Source organism: Chiroxiphia lanceolata, chromosome 3 (genome assembly GCF_009829145.1).
Source record: "Chiroxiphia lanceolata isolate bChiLan1 chromosome 3, bChiLan1.pri, whole genome shotgun sequence".
Classification (NCBI taxonomy): domain Eukaryota; kingdom Metazoa; phylum Chordata; class Aves; order Passeriformes; family Pipridae; genus Chiroxiphia; species Chiroxiphia lanceolata.
The window spans coordinates 94,218,978-94,243,461 of NC_045639.1; the positions used below are offsets into that span (position 1 = coordinate 94,218,978).

General features: G+C 37.9%; 1 protein-coding gene across 4 annotated transcripts in view; it reads left to right on the top strand.

The window, feature by feature from the left end:
* The window catches only part of CSMD1 (CUB and Sushi multiple domains 1), a 1,084,078-nt gene that overhangs the window by 328,501 nt on the left and 731,093 nt on the right, over window positions 1-24,484 (top strand). For all 4 annotated transcript variants that reach the window (XM_032681799.1, XM_032681800.1, XM_032681801.1 and 1 more), the window contains exon 3: window positions 13,617-13,729. In XM_032681799.1, coding sequence (XP_032537690.1) covers window positions 13,617-13,729 — 113 coding nt within the window. The remainder of the gene's footprint in view (window positions 1-13,616; window positions 13,730-24,484) is intronic.

Consider the following 24,484-nt stretch of genomic DNA (forward strand, 5'->3'; position numbering starts at 1 on the left):
GCTACAGGCACGCTGGTGGCTTATGAGGCCAATACGTGACAGACATATCCGATTGCAAAAGGCACAGCAGAAAGACTCCTTAGATGGTGTAATCTGCAAGACACGGTTCTTTCTGCGTTGCCTTTTTTCCTCGAGAGTGATCCTGCGTGTGTTCTCGAAGGAGACAGCAGCGTTATAGATGGTGTGTCTCCAGGCCTCCCGATTGGAGGCCAGAGTAGACCAGTTCTGGTGATCAACATGGCCAAGGCTGAGATATTGTTTCAGGGAGTCCTTGTATCTTTTCTTCGGGGCTCCTCTCATGCGGCAGCCAGTGGCAAGTTCACCATAGAGCAGGATCTTAGGGAGGCGGTGGTCCTTCATCCTTGAGACGTGCCCTGCCCATCGCAGCTGTGTTCTCATCAACATGGCCTCAATACTAGTGACAGCTGCTTGCTCTAGTACAGATATATTGGTCACATAATCAGACCAGTGGATGTTTAGGATTGTACGGAGACAGCGTTGATGGAAGCGTTCTAGGAGACGCAGGTGGTGGCGGTAGATGACCCATGATTCTGAGCCGTAGAGGAGAGTAGACAACACTATGGCTTTGTAAACACTGATCTTGGTGCTTTTCTTCAAGTGTTTATTACGTCATACTCTTTTATGGAGTTTTCCAAAAGCACTATATGCCTTAGCTAACCTGTTGTCTATCTCTCTGTCGATCTTACCATCTGAGGAGATGAGGCTACCAAGGTAATTAAACTGCTGGACTGATTTGAGCTCTGATTGGCCAATGGTGATGTGGGGATGATGGGGGACTTCCTGAGGTGCAGGTTGATGGAGGACCTCTGTCTTCTTTAAGCTGACTTCCAGCCCAAAGAGCTCAGCAGCATCTGCAAAGCAGGATGTTAAATGCTGCAGAGCTGCTTCTGTGTGGGCAACAAGGGCGGCGTCATCAGCATAAAGCAGCTCCCGGACAAGGTAGTTTAAGGTCTTGATGTGGGCCTTCAGTCGCCTTACATTGAATAGACTTCCGTCAGTACGGTATCGAATGTAGATGCCGTCCTGATCATCGAGGTCTGCCGTGGCCCTTTGGAGCATCATGCTAAAGAAGACGGTGAATAGGGTAGGAGCGAGAAGGCAGCCTTGTTTCATACCATTCTTAATTAAAAAGGGCTCAGAAAGTGTGTTGCCATATCTGACTTGGCTGTGCTGATCCTCATGGAGTGAGATGATCATTTTAAGCAACTTGGGGGGACAACCTAAACGTTCCAAAATCTGCCACAGACCTTTTCTGCTCACAGTATCAAAAGCCTTGGTGAGGTCAACAAAGGTTACATAGAGACCTTTGTTCTGTTCCCTACATTTCTCTTGCAGTTGTCTGAGGACAAATACCATGTCTGTGGTGCTCCTGTTGGCTCTGAAACCACACTGACTTTCAGGTAGAATTCCTTCTGCTATAGTGGGTATTAGTCTGTTCAAGAGTATTCTTACCAGGATTTTGCCAGCAATGTAGAGCAGAGTAATACCACGATAGTTTGAGCAATCTGATTTAGTACCTTTCTTCTTATACAAAGTGATGATGACAGCATCACGAAGGTCTGATGGTAGTTCACCTAGCTCCCAACAGCGCACCACAAACTCGTGAAATTTGGTGTGGAGTGCAAGGCCCCCATGTTTCCAGACTTCAGGTGGAATTCCATCAACCCCAGCTGCCTTGCCGATTTTCACCTGCAGTATGGCCTTGAGGGTTTCTCCTAAAGTGGGGGCAGTATCCAATTCATACTTTACTGGTTGTTGTGTGATGGACTGAACTGCTGAATCTTGGACTACACGGTTGGTACTGAAAAGAGTCTGAAAGTGTTCAGACCATCGATTCAGAATGGAGGTTTTATCTGTTATTCTTCCTTAAGCACAGAGTTTTTTGTCTTACAGTTCTAACAAACACTTCCAGTCAAATTCCAGACAAACTGGAGATCCCCAAAGTTTCATTTGTCAAAATGGATTGCTCAAAATAAGACAGTTCCACATTATTTGAACTTACTTTCGATTTGACATGCTTAAAAAAAAAATAAAAAAATCCATCCTATTCCCCTAACTCTGAATCTGTCTACAATTTGTAATGTACTTGAATTCATAGAATCATAGAATTACAGAATAGTTTGGGTTGGAGGGACCTTTAAAGGTCTTCTAATCCAATCCCCCCTGCAATGAGCAGGAACATCTTCAACTCAGTCAGGTTTCTCAGAGCCTCAGTGTTTCCAGGAGTGGGGTATCACCTCCCTGGACAAACTGTTACAGTGTTTTGGCATACTCAGAATAAAAATTTCTTCCTTATATCTATTCTAAATCTATCCTCTTTTAGTTTAAAACCATTTACCCCTTGCAACGGGCCTTACTAGAAAGTATGGTCACAGCTTTCTAATAAGCCCCTTTCAAGTCCTGAAAGGTCACAGTAAGGTCTCCCCAGAGCCTTTTCTTCTGCAGAATGAACAACTCCAACTTTCTCAGCCTTTCTTCAAAAGACAGGTGTTCCCTCCCTGTGAATTCAAAAGAAATATTTGTTTGTAATTTTATCTTTACTTTGCAAATGAGAATCTAAGATATGGAAAAGTTAAGGCATCTAACTTCTATTATTTTGGAACAGATTAATTTACTGAGAACATAAATTTAGGTAAATAAAATCAAACTCAAAACTTGAAAAACTGTAAAAAAGCCAGCTTCAAAGTTTGGCTTGTGAAAAGAGAGATATAAAAAAATGTGGGTTTTTTTAAACTTTGGTTGTTTTTAACTTTGTATTACTTTTTCTTTCCTTTTTTTTTTTAAATCTGATCAGCAACATGTGGAAAAATTTCTTGTAAGAAAAGTTGAACAATAATTAGTGGAAAATGCCAGAATATAATATTTAATTTAATATTTTTAATTAGATGTACTATTTTATTTAATTAATCCAAGAGGGTATATTTCTCAATAACATATGAAGAACAGTCAGATCACAGTTCCCTAAAAGGAATTAATTCAGTCATTATTATGTTAGTATGTATTTTGAACTGAGCAATAAAAAAAGCTAGACTGTCTAGCCTGTGCAAAACAGATAATGGAAATTTGCAAAGCCATGTTGGTATTCAAAATTTTGATGTGTGTCATAGGCCATATTTGCATACTTCCCACATTTACAGAATAAAGTTCTGGGTATAAATATTTAGTCTTCCTTACAGAAGGAGCATTGAACCCTATGTAAACTGTTTGTTAAATACACTCATATTTGGACAATAACTTATTTTTTTAGATACCTCTCTATTGCTGCAAAGGACAAACATTTTGTTTGTACCAAAATCAGGTCTGTTCAAATATTTCCTAGCATATCTTCTTTTGCCTTGAGGCCTTTGCTTAAAGTGGTGCCACCAAAAAGGTTAGAGTAAATTTTTTTTTAAGCTGTTATCCAATTTTAAAAATATTAAAAGAAAGTTTCAGAAATTGATAAATTTCCCCCCTTCAGGCAAGTTTTGTGGATTGCAGTGCTTCTAAGCCACTTGTTATCATGCCATTTACACTGACTTAGTTTCACTGGTTTTTGTGGAAGTGTCTTGATACTGTAATACAAAGTGAGCCTATAAAAGCTAGAGAGGTGGAAATGTGGGCGATTTTTGAGTTATTAGTGGATGGCCTGCGAAGAGAAAAAGCATCCTCTTCACAGACTTTTTCCCTCTCTAAATTCCATTTAGTAGAGCATAAAATACTGTTTGTTTTTCTTTAATAGGGTTTTAAGGGTTTGAGAGTTTCAGTTTGTGGTTTATTTGGGGTCTTTTTGCCCCTAAATTAAGAGTTCTGCACATTTTTCATTCCCAAACAACTCAGAAGTGGGAGCACAAATATCATCTACAGCACTGTGGATGATGTATAATGGATTCATAAAACAAAGTTTCAAATAAAATTCATCCTCATTTATTTTGAAGTTGAAACAACTGTTCGTTATTGTAATTTTGTTCCCAACCTGATGTGGATCTCTCTCTAAAGCCTTCTGACGTAGGAAATTCAAGCTAGTTTCACAACTGAAGTTATGTAAAATAATAGATCACTATATACACTGTGTGGATTAATTAGACAGACCAAAAAGATGACTGAACTTGATGTGACATCCATACATGAGAGTAACAGACATAAGTCATACAATGAGGCTTAAAATAACTAATGTAAATGTTTTCTAAGATTATATCTTAAACTGTTTGACAAGACATGGTTGACAAAATCACTGAGAGATCTTTGTTTTCCTGACTCAATTTCTGATTATAGTCTGTTCATAGAATAATTAACCTGGAATATATGATCTTACATAATGTTTCATCTGCTTTTTCTTAAGCACAAAAAGTCATTAGCTTTATAGTAAGTGAAATAACTTATTCCTTTTGGAGGTAAAACACAGGTTTTACCCCTCTGGCAATAATGATTTATGGTATCACTTTGGGGGTTTGGCACTCTTTACAGCACTGCTTTATTTTTGTCCAGTTTTATCAAATAGTAGCTGACATTTTCTTTCTATGCCATTTAGCACAGAGGCGCATGAAACCATTTCTGTAACTACATTTTGTGTACAATGGCTAGAAATAGCAAGAAAAAATGTGGTATTATAAGTTCTACCAGGAAAAGAAGGCACTTCTGCACAGTCATAGCACAGTGCTGTGGCCTACTGGTTCAGCAGTCACGAGTCTCAGTGACTGCCAGACATGGACTGGCTGTTTTCCTCTGCTGGAGCCTGGGACTGTGGGAAAGTGCTGCAATTTCCCATTAGGCAAGTGCTCTTCTCAGCATGAATAACAACCCAAAGAGGCCCATCCACCGGCACCCAGTGCTCTGGGAATTGCTCTGCCTCCCATCTACCACGTGGTCCCACCATGCTGGAGCTGCCAGAGCCTGCTGGCTGCCCCACTCTTTGCCAGCAGCTGCGCCCCCTGGAAGGCCTTTGCCCACCTCCCTGTCCTGGAACCTGCCACATCTATGGTCCCACTCACAGCTGTCCACTGGTTTGGTGTTGGACAACTTGTCTCATGTTTTCCTGATCTCTTGTGGGCTCACAGTAACTGTGGTCACAGGATAGTGCTTTGCAAAATCAGGGCTTCCTGCAGCAGATGTGAACCTTGCTGCTGTGGCTGTTCAGTGGCAACTAGAGAAACCAGCTGCTTTTCTGAAGGCCAAATACATCAAAAGCATTCAGCTTGCAGCTTCTTCTTAGTGACTGAACTTGAAGAGTTTTGGTCATAAGGAACCTTTTTTTATTGCTTTCATCCTTCCCCTACTAGGAAAATATTAATTTTTTAATTCCTGCAATTAATTCTTAGTTAAGCTAAAGTCACCGGAAACATCGGGAAATTTTTACATGACCATACCATGGAAAAAATGTAAATAAAAATGTACATGTACATATTTATCTATATGAAAGGCTTGAATTAAAACAGTTTATTTCTTACCTATTCAGAACCGATTATACATTTGAGATTATAAATCCTAAATTTCAGAAGAAAGAGCACCCAGGTAAGAGAGGAGCCTTCTGTTCATAGTGAGTGAGTACTAGTGTCCCTCTAATGAGGTATGCACACTTGGACAGCCTCTAGTTAGTAGGAGGGAAGAGTACCTGATGTTATTAACCAACTGATGGACCAGGGAGCAGCTGAGAGGGTTGGAGGAGCTTCCTGGTGTGTAGGTGGGGACAGGTGGTGTAAGAGGCTTTATGGCCAGCTCATGGGAGGACTCCAGTTAGTTTCCTGGGGGGAGGGGGTGCACAGACAGAACAGGGGTAGAAGTGCTGGGATATTGCTGTGGGTCTATAACCTGAGAGAACATGAGATTGAGGAGTCAGAACCTGGAGAGAGTAGCATTGAAGAAGCCTTAACATTTCTGGAGTAAGAAATATAAGAGCTAAGGGCCTTTTTTCATTACTTTGTTTTATTTATCTTAGGAAAGAAAGCTGAGTAACACTTGTGAGGAGGTGCTGTTGTGTGTTTTGGGGTGACCCTGAATGTTCATACAGATTGAGAAATGAGATACTGGAAAGCAGTACCACTGAAAGGGACCTGGGGGCTCTGGTTGATGGCAAGTTGAATATGAGTCAGCAGTGCCCTGGCAGCCAGGAGTGCTAACTGTGTCCTGAAAGGTACTGGGGCAACCTCACCTTGAGTATTGTGTGTGGTTTTGGGCACTGCAATATAAGAAAGATATTAAGCTATAAGAGAGTGTCCAAAGAAGGGCAACAAAGATAGTGAAGGGCCTGGAGGGGAAGCCATATGAAGAGTGGCTGAGGTCACTTCGTCTGTTCAGCCTGGAGAAGAGTAGACTGAGGGGAGACCTTATCAAACTCTACAAATTCCTCATGAGGGGAAGAGGAGGGGCAGCCACTGATCTCTTGACTCTTGTGATCAGAGACAAGATCCAAGAGAAAGGCCTGAAGTTGTGTCAGGGGAGGTTTAGGTTGGATATTAGAAAGAGGTTTTTCATCCAGAGGGTGATAGGGCACTGGAACAGCCTTCCCAGAGAAATCGTCACAGACCAAGCCTAAGAGAGTTCAAGAAGCATTTGGATGATACTCTCAGGCACATGGTGTGACTCTTGGGGATGGTTCTTTACAGAGCTAAGGGTTGGACTTGATGATCCTTGTGGGTCCCTTCCAACTTGGCGTATTCTGTGATTCTTTATGATGGAGAGGTAGGAAAGCAAAGGGTAGCTCTTGTGTGGAGGACTGGGAGTGCTCTTGAACTGGGGCTCTGTCTGTTGTAGTGTTTTTTGTGCATTTTTTCTAAAGGAACAGTATTATCTTAAACTTGAGAAAACACACCAAATTAGAGCCTCTGAGTGAAAAACTTTACCTTGAACAATTTATTCTGCATGTCTTCCCTTTTTCTGTGACTTAAAGAAAAAAGTTGATGCCAGGGGTGGTGGGATTAAATATAAACTATATATATATTTCCTTTTATAGAAAATCAGTTTAAATTATGGGTATTGTACTAATCTTATAGTATTTTCTTATTCCTTTATGTCTGAGATAGTATCTCAGTCAGATTTTAAATCTTCACTTCCTTTAAGCAACAGAATGGGTGTAAATTATTAAGATAAAGATTTCGATGGTTCTATATATGGTGGGTAAAAACCTGGTTTGCCGGAATAGATGCGCTGGTCTCCTAGTTTTATCTACGATGAGGTGTCTTAACCTGTGGGTAACTCTTCTCATTGCTGACAACAAGTGACTTCATAAAAGGTCATGTTGTGGATATGTGTCCTCTAATCATGTTTGCTCTCATAGCGTTGCTGCTGTTTTCTGCTGAATAACTGGAGTTACCACCTTCTTGTAAATTACTGCTGTAGCTCCTCTTCTGTCCAGATACTCAGGTAGTTTAAACTGATTCTAATTGCTAATTACTAAGATAACATATTAATGATTTGACTTTTTAATGCATAAATTGAGGTGCACTTCAACAGATGATGCTTTTGAAGTGCTCTCTGTTCGTATCATCAAGGCTGTACTGGGTGCAGGTGCCAGGGCTCCAGCAGCAGCGGAGGCTGCAGGAGAGCTCTGTGAGGAGAGTCTGGGGCTGCCCTTTGCTGGACACAGGCAGCTCCAACCCACCCACTGTAGGGCGTGGCTGAGTCCACAGCCAAGGGGGGGGCACTTCAGGGAAATACATGTAAGAAAGAAGAGAAAACATCACAGAGAGAAAGAGAGAACAAAAAATGAGAGAAACAGCTGTGAGACCTCCAAGGTGAGAGAAGAAGGAGGAGGAAGTGCTGTAGGCACTGGAGCAGAGATTCCCCTGCAACTCATGGAAGAGGCTACAATGGAGCAGGTGGAGGATGTTTCCTGAAGAAACCACAGCCTGTGGAAAGCCCACGCTGGAGCAGGGTAAAAGTGCAAAGAGGCAGGAGATGTAGAGCACCTGTGGATGGACCTCAGCCCCCATTCCCCTGCACTATCTAAGGGGAGACATGGATAAGGTGAGAATGGAGGAATGAAGTTGAGCCTGGGTAGAAAGGCAAGTAGGGGAAGGGTTTTGACTAATTTGTCTTTGTTTCTCAGCGTCCAAACAGATTGTAATTGGTAATAAAGTAATTTTCCCCAGGACAAGTCTGTTTGACCCCTGACAATAATTACTAAGTGATCTCCCTGTCTTTCTCCTGACCCAGGAGCATTTCCATACTGTTTCCTCCCCCCATCCAGTTGAAGAGGGCCAGAGAGACTGACTAGATGGGGGTCTGGTTGATGTCCAAGGTCAACCTACCAAAGAGGCAATAATAGATAAATTAATAAAATCAAGAATAAATCCGTAGAGTCATATCTTGATTGCTTTTTCTTCAGATGCCTAATAGCCTATACATATCACTCACTGTTGGTGATATCAGGGGCCTGAAATACAGAAGGGGTTTGCTTGCTTTTTACTAACAGTTTGATTTTAGAATAATTTCCCACTATTGCCAGTGTGAAATACCACATTTTGAAGAGTTTTGGTGAGTTGTACTTAGTATTCAGCTTCTGTGATGCAGTGAGGTATTTCCAGAGAATGACAATAGATAGCCTAAAGCTTTAGTCCTACAGGGTACCTTTTGGCTTGCCTTGCTTTCTGATCTGCAAGTGATGAGGTATCACCTGCAACTAACTTTGTGTTTTCCTATGTTAACGTGATTTTGATACAGAAAGAGCTTATGGATTTCCTCTACATTAAATGACAATTTTAAGAACAGTATGTGAACCCTGAGAAGATATGACATGGATGGCAGACTGTTCTTTGATGTTTCCTGTAGCAGATAATGACCTATATCCATTCATGGTAAAATGGCAAAAAGGTTAGGTTTTTTCCTTATGCAGATTTTGAGAGAGGGGAAAAAAAACTCTCAGATTTTTGTAATTTACACACGGTTTGCCCAAATTGAATTGTATTGCCAAAATTGAAACTTAGCCTTATAATTTATCTCATTATTAATAACATTGATCTTTTTGGCTAATAGTTTTTGCAAGACACAACTGATAGCTAATTTTAGGCAAGAATGTTTTGTGTTAGCCAAAAAGACTCTAGTTACTTCTGAGAATGTTAGTGTGTGTATACATCAGACACAACTGTAAACATGTTTAACAGATCCGATTATCCTTCCAATTTTAATAATGTGCCTTTGTAGATTTCATGGGCCTGATTTAAAAAAAAAAAAAATCAGACCTCATGGATGCAGGGTCCTCCTTCCCTCTACATTTTTGAGGGATTTTTAGCCCTTAAATTTCAGAAGAAAATTCATTAAAGCTTGAAAAAATGTTGTGCCATGTGGTAATCTGAACACATCACTGTACTATAGGCAGCTGTAGAAATAAATAAACAAGTTAATATAATGGTGAAAATGTTTCTGTTTTTCCTTTTCAACTGCCCATTGGTTTTTGGCAATTGTGAAATCAGTACATACTCTTGTTAAAGGGTCTGATCATATGATGCTCTTTGTGCTGGATAGCTGTTTCTGATGGAGCTGCTTTGGAAACCTTAATTTGACCACTTTGATCATGAACACAGTGCAAAATGTTTATTAAAAAAAATAAAATCTAATGATTCTGGGAACAAGAATGTTCTCATTGTAAGGGAGAGGAGCAAAGCTTCCTGTCAAGGTTGTCTTCAAAAGCCCTACAAAGATAAGATTGTAGGCCTATCAGATTTTTTGTGAGCAGTTAGGACTTGGTAAATATTCATAACTACACCTACATTCACTAAAGGTACAATCCCTAATAAACTTATGCAAAACTTATTCTTAGGTTGATCTGATTATATTTCTCTATTTCTTTGGAAACTGCAGTGTTCTTGCTTTTCTTATGGCAGCTGCTTGTGATGGGGACTGTGCCCATGCCATCCTTATTGGCCGTGGATTCATTGAATAACTTGGTTTAGGAGGGTTATTTAATCTTACTACCTGCTGGCATTGGAGCCAAATCTGAAGACAGATCTTGCTGTTCAGGGCATTATTGAGTTTCTACTGTCACCAAGGATGAAGATGCGAGGTCTGCTCTGTGCACCAGTTCGAATATATCACCACCATCATGGTAGTGAGTTTTTCTAATACAAAGGTGTGTTTGTTATATTTCACCTTACCTGTTGCTTCCCATCCTCTCTGCACTTAGAAAAAGCCAGGATTTTTTTATGTGTCACTCCAATCGGTAGCTGAAGGCAACAGTAATCTCTACCCTTTAAAGGTAACCCGCCATCTTTTAAGGACTCAAGAAATCTATTCCTTCAGCCTCTTATGCATCATTTGCAACAGACCCCTAACAATATTTCCAATCCCCTACAGCTCTTGTCACACTGTTTAGTACTCGGAAGGCTGACAATGTGCCCTCACAAGTAGAGAGTGGAGAAATTCTCTGTGGAGCTAGATGGATCTATTACTATGCTATTGAAAAAAAGCCTTGTGTATTTATAGACCTTATCAGTAGAAATGGCTGATCTGTGAAATTACAATGGAGAATGAAATATGTGGTGATTCGGTTTTGTTTTTTTCCCCTCAAATAAACTCAGTACTAATGTACCACTGTGTTTTCTATTACAAGTTCTGTTTCTTCTGTACAGACAAGCAAAATATATTCCATCTGTGCTTTAAAAGTATTTTAGTGTGTGCATTTTGTGCAGATTAATGCTGCTGAAAGTTAAGGAAGCAGCAATATTTTAAGCTTAAAGTATCACCATATGCTCAGTATGAAGAAGTGCAAGTTTATCAAATGACAATTTTATTAGCACAGGGATTTGAAATGCTTCTGCTTTTTAGCACACACACTTGTCTGTCTAAACAGTTCCCTTTCTGGTTGCAGTAAAGGCCTGCACATTAATTACCAAGATGCATTTTCACAGTCAAACCGCACATGAAGGTGCATGATTTTTCTGTATGATGAAGTAAGTGTACAAAACACTTTATGATTCATGAGCTATAACCGCTTAGCAAAAACATGTGCTTGGGGGAGTGTGTGTATGTGTTGAAAATGACTTAGTAGGTTTAGCAGTGTTTTAATTCTGGAAATGTCTGTAGAATAACATGATAGATTTTCATCTGCTGTCTAGGTTTTGTTTGCACTCAGTTTTATGGCACTGGATCTCACTGAATTTATCAGAATACTATAAAAAGATGCTTTCAGAAATATTTCAGGCAACAAGGCTACTGTAGAGGCACCTAGGTAGTCTGATGAATGACTGAAATACAGATTTTTTCTATTCAAGACTTTTCCATAAGCTTTTTTTGTATTACTGCAGTATAAAGACCTTGATAAAATACACTTCACATTGATACACTTGAAATTTCCCCACATACTTGTCTTTTCTTATGTCTGCAAAACCTTTAAGTGCACTGACTTAAGATATAAAAGAATATATTTGTCTTCCTTTAATGTGAATTGCAGTGTCAGCCTAAAGACTGATCTTGTAGTATTTCAAGGAGGATGCTATAGAAACTATTTTATTTACTTGGTAGCCTAAGAATCTGTATTGTAGGAGTGATACCTATTATTACAAAATCAAAGCAGGTTTGTCTAGAAGTCATAACAAGAACTCAGGATGTCCAGTCACTGTTCAGATAAGTTCATTTATACGAACCAAATCTAAACCAAGTGGAGAAAACACTGATCAGGAATGAGGTAGCTAAAGCTTTGTAGTTTTGATATAACTTTTTTTGTCTTTGTTGTGGGGTCTTTTTTAGGTCTCTTATGTAATATGAAGTGTTGAAGCTAGCTGCTTCTGTCTTTCTGTGTCTCAAGCTGATTTTCTTTCCTTCCCCTACAATGCATGCTAGTTTCCTGTGTTTTAGCAAGAAATTTTAGATCCTGGAAATACTGTAATGCTATAAAAAAAATTAAATCCCAAAACAACCACCCCTTAAAACAAGAACTTTTTGAATCTCTTCTCAAGGAAGAGGCATGTAAGTAAGATCAGAAAATGCATACCCTAAATTAATAATGAACTGTCTTACAGTACACTCCAGATGTAGGGCAGAAGTGATAACCACTCTAATTTATTAAATGGAACAAGAGGCACATTTCCCTAAAAACTGCAATGTCTAGTGAAGGTGAGAGGACATACAAGTGTCTGAACATAGGATGTGGCAAGCCTTGTGGTAGTTCTGCAGTTTGAAGACTGAGGGGAAAATCAACCTGGTTATTTCTGGAATTGGAGGAAATGAGGTGGAAAAGGAGTATTAGCCTGACAAGGTAAAAAGATTAGAGCAAACAGCTAATTATCACATGGGAGACAAGGTTGTTTAAAAAGAAAGGAAGAAATTGCAGAAAGCTTTTTGCTGACTTATGTTGCCTCAGCTGTATGGCTTCATCTGTGTTTAAAGCTCTCCTCACTTTGATCTCTGACTCATCTGAGTCTATTTGTTTGCCAAAACTCAAAATTGGAAGGAGGTGGGGAACCACCTGACTGGTGTAATTTAAGCATGGAGTTCCTCTAATGTGTTTTTTATATATGAAAGTGGTCTCAAATAAACCTAATTTTGCAAAGAAGGTCTAGTTCAGTGACACCACTGTACTTGTATGTTGTTTACAGTTATTTCTTTTCTGTAGTTCCAGATGCCAACTAGTGATCTATAGCTACATCACACAATAAATTTCAAGGGCAAGATTTTTTTTTAAAGGCATGGATTGTGTTATCCATCCAAATTAAGAAAAAAAAATCAAAGCATTTTTGGTGGGGTTTTTGTGTTTATTTATTTAGGGAGTTTTGTGATCTGTTTCAATGTCCAAGAAGCTCTTTCAGGCTGAAATTTGAGCAAAAGCTGATTTTCTGGGGGGATTGTCCTATACATACTCAATAACATACTTCTATTGCAAAATACAGAAATTAACTAGTGATGTAAGCTACCAGTATAGTTTTGTGTTTCTGAGATAGTAATGGTGTCTTGCATCTTACTCATGAGAAATTAATTATTTAAAAAACCTCAACATCTCTGTAGTATCAGCCAGGGCTAACAAACTGTGTTTAGTGATGTTTCAGTAAAGGATCTAAACTCTTTGCTTCAATCCATTTTATCCTCAAAATTAATTAAAATATGGGGAAATTGTGTAATCAATACTGCAAAATTCCGTTTTGTGTATAAAAGTAAGACTGCTAATAAGATGGGAAATATAAGGTAGTTTTTCTGAAGCTCTTAAATGGAAGTGTGGTGGGTTTATTTGTTTGTCTGTGTGTTTTCCAGTCAGTCAATGTTTATCACATTGAATGTATAAGCTCAATGGTTTTTCTAAAGCAGCACCTGGAGGATAGACAGGATAGTCTAAGCTGTGTCAAACTGTACAAGATATCTTTGTGAGTCGAGGTCTGGGTATCTACTTCTGGGTGTCCTAAATTTACCTGTCTTCATCATAAAATTAATCCTAATAATTTTTTTTTTCTCCAGTAGGTACAAACAGATCTTTCTTTCAGTGTTCTCTGTTGGAGAGTCTATAGATGTGTTAACATAGGAGCATTAAAAAGCTCAAGGACATGTTTGAAATTTTGCAGTGAATGTTTAGAGGTGCATCAGGTGAAATGCATTAGCAGTTCAAATGTAGAAATATGATGTTTATCATAATGCTCATTGCACTTAATGATTGCTTTATTTTTAAAAGTTATAGTAATTTGTGCCTTGTTATTGCACAGGTTATCTGGATTTCAGCTTCCATCATCTATTGTGAGCACGGGATCTATCCTCACCCTCTGTTTCACCACAGATTTTGCTGTCAGTGCTCAAGGCTTCAAAGCTATCTATGAAGGTAAGAACTCTTTTCCTACCAGGTCTTTATTCTACTCGATACACATTGTTCACGTTGAAGTGAGATGTTTCAATTTTTTTGGGGATTTCAATAATCAGTGGATATTGTATTACTTTAGGTTTTGGTTTTTTTTTCATAGCACACTTAGATTTTACAATAACGGTGCCATAGTCTTGATTTTAAAATTTCATTTACTGTGATACTTCAATTTCTGCTGTAATTCCTAATTAAATTTGTCAGGTTTCCAAAGCTGGATTCAGAGATGACTACATTTAAATAGTTCTCTTATTATTTCCCAAATTATTTCTTTTGAAAACTTCTTTAGGCAATGCCTAACAAAACGGGTATAATGATAAAAACGAGAAAAGAAATAGATGCTAACTGGTCTTGAAAATTAATCACTAATCTTCTTGTGAAAAATTAGAAGACAACAACAAAAATATAAGTATATATAAACAAAATTTTAAAAATCAGTTGAATCTTACGGTGTGGAAGGTGTTAGACTGCAGTGATGACTCAGTTCTTGGTAAGAATCAGGCCAAGCATTTCATGTGTTCTTGTGTCTACTAAGAATTAAGCTCATTAAACTGGGCTGATGCTTTTTGTACAGCTCGAAGTATTAAGAAATGGTTTTAAGAGATCTGCAACCTTTGGCAAAGTCAACGGATATAGTTAAGTCAGTTGCTTGTTGGATAATGAGAGTCTTCAGAATATTACTGCTGGATTTCTTTCAAACTGAGTATGTGGTGGTGTTTTCAATCTTTGCGTCTCTGGGTTTTTTTAGTACTGTCTTTTTTTATTCACAGAAAATGCAGGACTTTAAGTACTAGAAGTTGCGGAAGGCTCAGTTTCAGATTACTTCCAAAATAGCAAGTCTTTTTGTTTTGGTTTCACAGATACAATCCTAGGTTGAAAGTGTTTATTCTGAAAAAGTTGCCTACAATAAGTTAAGTGCCAAAAATACTTTTATTTATGCAGTTGATGTGGAACTGAATCTGTACGGTTTGATTGCAGCTATTTATTAGGAATAGCATTTACAAGTTTGTAAATCTATTACATTGGTCAGCACTCTAGAGAAAGTCACAGTAACTTAGAGACCACACGTAGCTTCAAATGCTTGGTGAATTTTTGATCATGTTTCTCTTGGAGCTCCTCACAGACCCTTGAAACTTTATCTCCCTTTTTGACAGTGCTGAAGTCCACTCCATATTGATACATATCTTTCTATCTGATTAATGTTTTGAAATTATAGCATTTTTTAAAGTATCTTTGGAATTTAATATCCATATTGAGGTGGTTACCTAAATGTGAAAGACAGAGGCATAGGAGGTGTCATGACTAACAAACTTTTTTGTTTTGAGCTTTTTCTGTTGGGGATCAGTAGTACCTCACAATATGTCTCTCTGCGGTAGCTATTCCTCCCTTCCTCTGTCCCCCAGAGCTCCTGGGGGGACACCTGGTAAATCAGCTTATCAGTCTTTTTTTTTAACTTAAATAAGGGTTATGCAGAAAGATAGAAAATTTCATTTTAATAGTCTTTATAAGCTTTATTAGGTAAGTTGAAAAAGAACATCAGATATCATGAACACACCAGGAACTGGTTTTGTTCCCTCAGTAGGAAGTTGCTTTCTATGTACCTGTATCGTTCTCTTCTAGCAGATGCATGCAATAGCATATTTCATCCTTTTATGCATTCTGAGCAGTTTGCTTTTCATATTGAAAAAGACAGTGAAAAAGGCTAAAGGACGTCTCTTGACTGTCAGCTTAGGAACACATGCACAGAGCCACAGGCTGTAATATAATGACACTTCCTACTGGCCTACTTTCTTGTAAAAACCCCAGCAGGAAGAGCTGTAATTAACATTGACAGAGAGCACCACTCCCTGGTTAAACAACACTGCCCCCTTTCAGATTTAGGGCTGTAAACCTGGCATTTTCAATGAACTTTAAATCGACTTCAAAATATGACATCCAGCTCTGGAAAAAGTGGTGAAAGTCACTCAAGTGACAATGTCTCAGTGCACAGACAGGCAGTGTGGACTGAGGGTCCAGGAAGAAATTGCAGCAGTAAGGGGATAGGCTTTTTTTGTGAAGGCTTGGCTTGATTTCTGCTGTAATAGCCAGTTGAGTTGCCCCATAGTTCAAGAACTCCTGAAACTGTTCCCTAAACCACCTGTTTTAAATAGTGACACTTTCTGGCCCCTGTGTGATTTTGTGAGTAGGTAGGTGTTCAGTTCCTGTAGGACAGAGGAATATACAGACCAGTCAGTACATGTATTTATAATCACTCTGCCAGCTACCCATCCCTAAAGTAGTGTAAAAGTATCTCCTTATCCCTGGTTTTGACTAGCTGTTTTATTCTTAAGTGGATTGCTGTTCATTTGAAAGCAAGAGCACTGAAGTACTACTGGCTGTTGTCAGCTGAGAGTTTGGGACTCTGTGGGGTCATAATGCAGAGCTTGAGAAATGTGGTTTCAAATATCTTAATTGGAGAGAAGTTTTATTTACGTGTCAGCTGGTAAGGACAGTACGCTCAAAAAATAAAATCTGGGGGTCTTTAATGGTGCCTGCGGTAGTGAACTGTAACAGAATTTTTTGTATAGAAGCAGAAAAGTCCATCACATTAAGAAGTTAAAGAATTCTAACTGATTGAGAGCAGGAAAGAAAAAATAAATGTTTGTATCATTATGTAAAGGTGTGAAAAAAAACATTCTGTAATTGTACTAATTGTCTATGGTAGCAAATGAAGTAAGTCTGAAAAATTCAAACAATGGGACTTATGAAGGTAACTAATTTATATATACTTTCCATATTCTGGGGGGCTGTAAAAACAGTAGTTTAGGATTTTTATTTTTTTTTTTTAATTCTTGTGACAGGCCACTTTTTCTTCTGAATAGGAAAATGTCATCTAATTAGGATTCTTCCATTCCATAAAATGGAAAAAAATAAATTGATTAGTGTCTTTAAAGTTATTTTTGCTATAGAAAGTTTGGTTTTTTTTTAAATGTGATCATGTGGGGTAAAAGCTGGCATTTCAACAACGACTCCCATCTCTCAAAAGACTTAATGCTGGGTTAGATTCTGTGCAGTGCTGAGCCTGTGCTTTGCAGAGCAAAGGGGAGGCTGTTGTGATGTTTCACCCATTTTGTCTCCAGGGTGCTCTCTTCAGCTCTCTGGCGAAAGGGGGTAGGGCACTGAACTAGAGAAGAAGGCGTGTGAACCACGTCAATGCCAACTGAACGGCCTCTGAAGTTACACCCATAGGTGGTATCCCTAGCAGAGAGAACACTACATCCTTTTCCCTGGGTTGACATTCTGATCTATGCATTTTGTAGAGTATTTTCTTCATTTGTGACCTCGCTTCCTGTGCACCAATGACATAATTGGATCCTTTCTGTTCTTGCAATATAGCAATAAGTTAAGAGCGGAGCAAGTAAAACTGCATTATGGTGCTGTAAACCCTTGCAGATTGTTCGTGCTTATGTGATTTAGCCTGCTGTAACCTATATACCATGTGAATATTAACATTAACTAAATCAGATCTTTGTGACAGTAGACCAGAGAGTTTTTAACAAGACACTGATGTAGTTGGGCAGTTACTGATTTCTTAGGCTGAAATGTGAGCTTCTTTACTATGTCATTACTTCACCAGATTTATATGTCCATTTCTGAGATCCTCTAGTATTTTTAACTGATAATACTTTCATCTTTCTCAGTGATTATATCAGCACTCTAAATTCTAGAACTGATGGGAGCTTGAATTATTAATTTCTGGAAAAAAAATGCTGTGGAATTTTCAAACACGTGGTTATATGAGTGAAAACAACTATGAAATTCAGTAGTAAGTTCAGTTCATAGCATTTGTCAACTTAATCTGCTAAATGATTTATTGACCATTACCATCACTGGGTATATAAATATAAGTTTCAAGCAATGGAATTCGTGACTTGGGGGATAGAATATCTTTCTGTAATTTGTACAATTGCAGTGGTTTATATCATAGAAAATATGATATAGCCTTTGATTAGCCTTTGCAGGGACTCCACGTGGAGAATAACAAACTACTTGGACTTGTACGATTTTGCTTGATTTCCTGTTAAAATTAGTTTAATTCTTGCTTTCTATAATGAGGTTAACAAACCATTTTTTCAAAAGATACTTCGAGGACTACATAAAGAATTTAAAAAATCAGCAGTGCTTTATCATTGTAGAAGTTTTCTTTGGAAAGTCAGAAGTATTTCTCCCGTACAGAACACTTGGATATATTTGGCAAGAGACAAATACTCTTTAAATGACACCAGTGTCTGAACTGTTATGCCTGTGTATAATTAATTTGAGTAATGCATGTTAGAAGTGTTATATGATCTTTCTTCTATCAAAGTAGCATGGCCTGCCATTCAGGGAATCCTGAAAAAAATAGTGAATGTAGAAAACTGATTATGGTACATTCCTGATTATCAATGTAAAATGAAACATCATGGGCGTCAGCTTACATTTTGATATACTAATATCTGCTACTAAATATTAAACTGCCCTCTAAAGTTAACAATCCTTGATTCATTTTAAGCTATCTCGTTTTTTTGGGGGTGTAGCTTTTAGGGTATGGATGTTTGTTTTTTTCTTCTGATCATATTTTGTATTATAGGATTGCTAGATGATGTTTAAATAGCAAGCCAGATGTACTGGACTTGATGTTGGTACCTTTCCTTGACCTCTGTTCTACAGCAGCAGATTTTCTTTGCCAAAGGAAGAGTTCTTGAACATCCCTCTATCCTCTGCCCTCCAGCCGCACTTCCTTTTTTCTTTTGTTCTTTGATTTCTCAAAGCTTTCCACTCACATCCAACATTAACATTTATACTGTCAGTCACCTCATCCTGCCTGATGCATCTTCCCTGAAGCTTCTTTTTAAATCCCTTTCAGCATCAACAGCAGAAAGTAGTGATACACTTCCACAGTGTAGTCTTTGAAGAAATTTTCTTTTTTTCCCCCTCCTGCTGCTGTTGTTCTTCCTGAGTATCTGTTATTTGGTGTGGTTTCCTTTTTTTATATTGTTCTATGGTTCAATACTTTCAGCTATTTAAAGCAAACAAAAAATTGGAAACGTTTCCTCAACAAACTTGAAAACATTAATCTGTTGTATAATACTATGAGTTTGCCACGGTAATTTTCCCGAGACTGTGATTTTTCCAGTCAACATGGATCCAGGCAAGACAACAGACCTCTGGACTCAAGCTAGTGTTTCTTGGTTTGTGTTTTTTTCCCCTTCCTGAAGTACCAAAGTACCTTACTCTTTTAAGAGTAAAAATTTGTTTGTGCTGGATCAGCACTTGAACACTACTTCCTACATGTTGTCCATCAGTCTAGTTAATGGCTGTGTAGTTCTACCAACAAACTGCAGTACTACGGTGAGAGCAGTGACTCTCTGGGAATGGGTGTGTGCAAAACAAACTGAATAATCTGAGGCAAATATTTCAAGTTTGCAGTAGGAAGCTAAATTGGCAAGGAAATATTGACTTTATGCAACTTGTATGCATAATGATCCCCTACTATTCAGTGTGAGATGAGTAGTTTACTGAATCTTCAGCCATTTAATCTCTATGGTTTAGTCATATGTGCTCTTTTATCTATTAGATAGTATTTAATTTTCATGGAATCACAGAATGGTTTGAATTGGAAGCAGCCTTAAGGGCTATCCAGCTCCAAATGCTCCCACTGCCATGGGCAGGGAACCTTCCACCGGAAGATTCAATCACTGGAACAGTTTTGATTGGAAAAACTTTGATTGTTTCAATGATCTGAAACTGTGAATATGACTTGTGAACATTACAGGATTAGTATATTCAGCTCTGAAAAGGTCCAAAAGGTTATAAGAATATCTGATGACGAAATTGAAAACTATGCATTTTGTGCTATATTCTGTTGCATGGGTTTTAGGAAGGATTCAGTTTATTGCTCACGAACTTATAACTATTCTCTGTTTTGCTGTGATTTTTGGAGAAAGTGGCAGTGCAAATTTTATTGGTTTCATCCTTTTAAACTGCCTTTTTCTTAGCTTTTCTTTGGTAAGAAAACTTAACTAACATTAATATTATAGGAAGTGCTGGTATTCTGGTACCTTGACAGCTTTGTCTGTTAATAGACTAATATACTTCTTTTTCTATTTTTAGTACAATACTTCTTGCTTGGTATTTGTCGTGAATGTGTGTTTTAAAGTTGCTTAAAAAATCACTGACAAAGGTATCAGGAAAAAACAGATTTAATATAAAAGCAACAGCAGGACAAAGTTCGTTGGCAGGGTTCACTCTACTACTTACTTGTACTACTTGAGAGTTTACTATCTCTGAGAGGTGTCCCAGCTCAGAGGGAGATGCTGGTTGCAGTCCACTGCAGTCTAGGAGAGCTCAAGGGGTCTCATTCTGGACCGCTATTTATAGGGCTGCAAGAGTGGGCTTTAGTCCTAATAATCTTTCATCCTGGCTGCACTTTGGTTTGGCAACTTTGTTTGAAAATTTGAGAAAAAAAATTTTATTCCACTTTGGTGTTTACTTAGGAAAAAAAGTTTCCAAGGCTGTTTGTTAAGAAGTGAGGAGCTTGTTAGGCAACACTAATTCGTAGGAACAGACAGTATTTCTGACAAGCTCAAAAGGAGCTTAACCCAGGTGCAGGTGAGGCTGAGGCCTAATGAGTATTTCTCAGATCCTAGTGTGGCCAGGGGGAGGGGGAGGGGTGGGATGCACCATCACGCTATTTTGGTTGTCCTTTTCAAACTGAGGTGTTTGTTAGACCTTTCAGCTATGTTATGTGTAGCAATGAAGTAAACCAAAAGCTTTATAGAGTGAAAGCACAGACTGAAATGGGACCTTTTAAGGCTGAAATTTGTAGTTGCACCTCTTTGGAACGGCAGTAATTGTTTCCTGACAAAGGTATAAATTTCCTTTGTCAAATGCAGTCCTTGAAAAGAAAAAAACAGTAAACCTTTTCCTTTCTTTAGCAAATTTTCTTTAAAATAACATTTTTTTTGAATGATACAATCTAAATGACTGTTAATGATGCTGTACAGGAAAGAAATCACAATGCAGTTTAAAAAAACCCATGATATTTCATGTGTCCGAACATGCTATAAAGAGTAGCAAAATCTCAGGGCAGAAGAGGTCTGGCAGTGCTGTGAGACTATTCTGTAAATGTCTGATAGCTAATCTAGAATATCAGTGATGTACAGATCAAAAAAGTTTAACAAAAACAGCTAAATAAACTTATTTTTAATCCTACATGTATTCAGAAAATTTATGACAAACATAAGGGTGATTTTGTGATGCTAGATAGGTAAAGTAATTTGCTTTTGCTCTGAAGTGTATGAATGAATCTTCATCAGTTAAAAAAGAAGCGCAATTCCTTTTGTTTAAATGCTGTATTTCAGTAATATTCAAAGGACCAGGAGTCAGAAATCAGGAAAGCTTTTTTCTTAAACTATCCAAAGGCAGAAATTTCCTAATTAGAATTTTCATAGTTAGAAATTCTTTCCTAGAGAAAAAAGACATTGTACTGAAAGTTGTGATGGAATACCCCTTACTTGAATTGTCAGAAAAGTAAAATTAAATGTTGAAGGTCCCATTATGAGCCCATGAATTTTGCATCTAAAGAAAAAATAATTTTGAAGAGCTTTGACCATTATGTTAGTCAAATTATAAGCTATGTCAGCTGTGTTCTGCTTTCCAGCTTACATCCTAGCTAGATCATTCCAGCACAATCCTTAATGAAAGACATCCTTCATGTGGCTAGTAGCCCTTAGAAAGGGAATTACATGTCTTAAGATAAGTTCATGGAACTGTCTTTTTGACTGCCTGTGATTCTGGGAGGGATTATTTTATGCCTTCTAGTGATTTATTGATCCATGTAAGAACTACTGTGGTCTCTGTCCTTGGTGCACGAATCAGTCACAAACACAGTGTCAGGGGTTAATACCTTGTAATCATTTTGTGGACTAGCAACCTCCCTCCACAAAATTCTTCTGCTGCTCTTTGAGATCGCAAACCCAATAGGGGAATGTTTTGGTAAAAGTAGGCTTCCTAAGGGAAAGAATGCAGGAGTTAGTCCTCTCTGCTATTATGTGGTACCAGTTCTAAACCAGAACAGCACGTTGTAGCATGTAAAACTATAACGTGGTTGTAGAAGTGGAAAGTTAGTGTTGTAATAGGACTGTTTTTCTTTCTTCGTAGCCTAAATAACTTAATACAGTGGTTTTATGTCTCTGCTATCGAGTATTAAAATACTGGAGAATCTAATCTATATCCTAGAAGATCATCATCCCAACTGTGCTGATATTAATATCCTATTTCATGATCTTTCTTATCTGCCTTCATTACTGTGTGTTTGTATGGCTATTTGTATGCTATTAACACTGCAAGAGTATTTTGAAATGTCGAGATTCTCTAAGTGCAGTCAGTAATTCAGACTGATCTGAATCAGTATTAACAACAGTGTTGTGGTTTAACCCCTGTAGGCAGCTAAGCACCACACTGCTACTTGCTCACTGGCCCCCAAAATGGGATGGGAGAGAGAATAGGAAGGGCAAAAGTGAGAACACTTGTGGGTTGAGATAAAGATAGTTCAACAGTTAAAGCAAAAGCTGCACATGCAAACAAAGCAGAATAAGGATTTAATTTGCTGCTTCCCATGGGCAGACAGGTGTTCAGCTGTCTCCATGAAAGGAGAGCTCCATCAGACATGATGATTACTGGGGAAGACAAAGGCCATCACTCCAAATATCTCTGAGCTATGGCAGCCCTAGCCAAACTCCACTCCTGACCATTTTATTGCTGAGTGTAACATCCTATGGTATAGAATATACCTTTGGTCCGTTGGGGTCAGCTGTCCCAGCTGTGTTCCCTCCCAGCTCCTTGTGCACTCCCAGCCTGCTTGTTGACAGGACAGAAAAGGCTTTGGCACTGTGTAGGCTCTGCTCAGCAATTCCTGAAAAATCTCTGTGTTATCAACACTGTTTTCATCACAAATCCAAACTATATCCCCATACTAGGTACTATGAAGAAATTTAATTCTGTCACAGCTGGAACCAGTACAGATGTGTAGCATGATATAAAAGTCTTGCAAACCAGTAGATAGCTTGTAGATAGCTTAAAAAAAAAATCCCCCAAAATAACCAAAACCAAGCTAAATCCCACTTACTAAATAGAAAAAGACTAACTTTTCTTCTTTGCTCAAAATATTCCAGTTCTTCTACCTGGACTTCAAGTTTTTTAAGTTAAAATATTTCTTGGTGCAGCAAATTTTGAGAAAAAAACAAGGTCAAAATTTCAACAATTCTGAAATTGTGTTATATCTTTTTTTTTTTTTTAATTTATCTACATAAGGAATTTATAGAACACATCTCCAAGTGCTTTTCTGAAACAAGACATGCAATGTGACTCAACAGAGTTGGCATTTTTGTTTATTCCATTTTACAGCCAACTGGGATTTGGGGGAATAACTTTGTTTGTTCATAGCCTTACAGATTTGCCGGAGTTATAATTTTAGCTAAGTAACCTGTGTCCCTGCCACCACTCTAAATTTATTATAAACAGCAACTGATGCTGAATATCAAGATGCCTGTAGTTAAAAAGGAGTCTATTTTCCATTCAAACTTCCTTTTGCCTGAACTTTCATTTCTGGACTTAGTATTTTCCTCTTTACCAGTGTGGAAATTAAAATATTACCAGTGTCTTGTGCATGTTGCCAAATTAGTCAGGGGAGATTTTTGATGCATTTATCCCCAGGCTTCTATTTGTTTGAAGAGTTAAATCCTACTTCCTTTTCTAGTTAATGGATATATTCAGTAGTGTTAACTTACCTTCAGGATGGTCCCAGATGAAATGTAGCTGACACTTACTTAGATTTTAATGAATCTGACTATGACTTGCTTCATTTCTGGTCTTATTTGTAAAGCAAGTTATTTTTTCCTTTGGCCAGTACAAATCAGGGAAATTTACATTGGGCTTTTCAACTCTCAGATGACAAAAGTGCATTTTCAGACATGCTGGTTCTGCTTTGTAGTAGTCTTTGTATTGCTTATATGTTTTGGCTATCTATTGTCCTTAATTTAAGGTAGTATCTCTTTTTATTATGAAAACTGTATTTCTGTGTTTACAAAAAAGTCTCTGCAGCTTACTAAGAGTTACTGTTGATAACTACTTTGTATTTATTACAATTCTGCTTGCAATGACAAAGATGACTTCGGACTTTTATGTCTTTTCTTGTAAAAATAGAAGAAAATAGAAAAAAATTCTATTTCATCTGGAGTCATTGTTTGCAGATTTTTGTTTCTTTAAACTGGTGAAGGGTGTAGTTCTGATCCAGGGTTGATTCAATATTTCTGGAATAAAACCTGTGGGTTATTGCGATAGAAAATAGAAAGTTGGATATACTATGTTACTGTAGCCAGCAGCTGTTTTCCTGATTAATTAAAGGTTGCATAATTTGCTGTGTTAGATGGATAGTTAGCATATAAATATAGTCACATACCTTGCTTTTCATCTTCTGTTGTTGAACTAAACCATTAATAATTGTACTTTGAATTACTTTGTTATTCATATCCTTCCCATATATTGGAGGTTTCATTTGCATAACCTTTCATGTTTTTCTTCTGCAGTTTGGACAATAAGGAAGATATATGGAAGTTTGCAACAAAATATTAGACAAACATGTCTAAATTTTAACTAAGACATTGATCTTGCTAAGTAATGAATCAAGTAGCTTGTTAA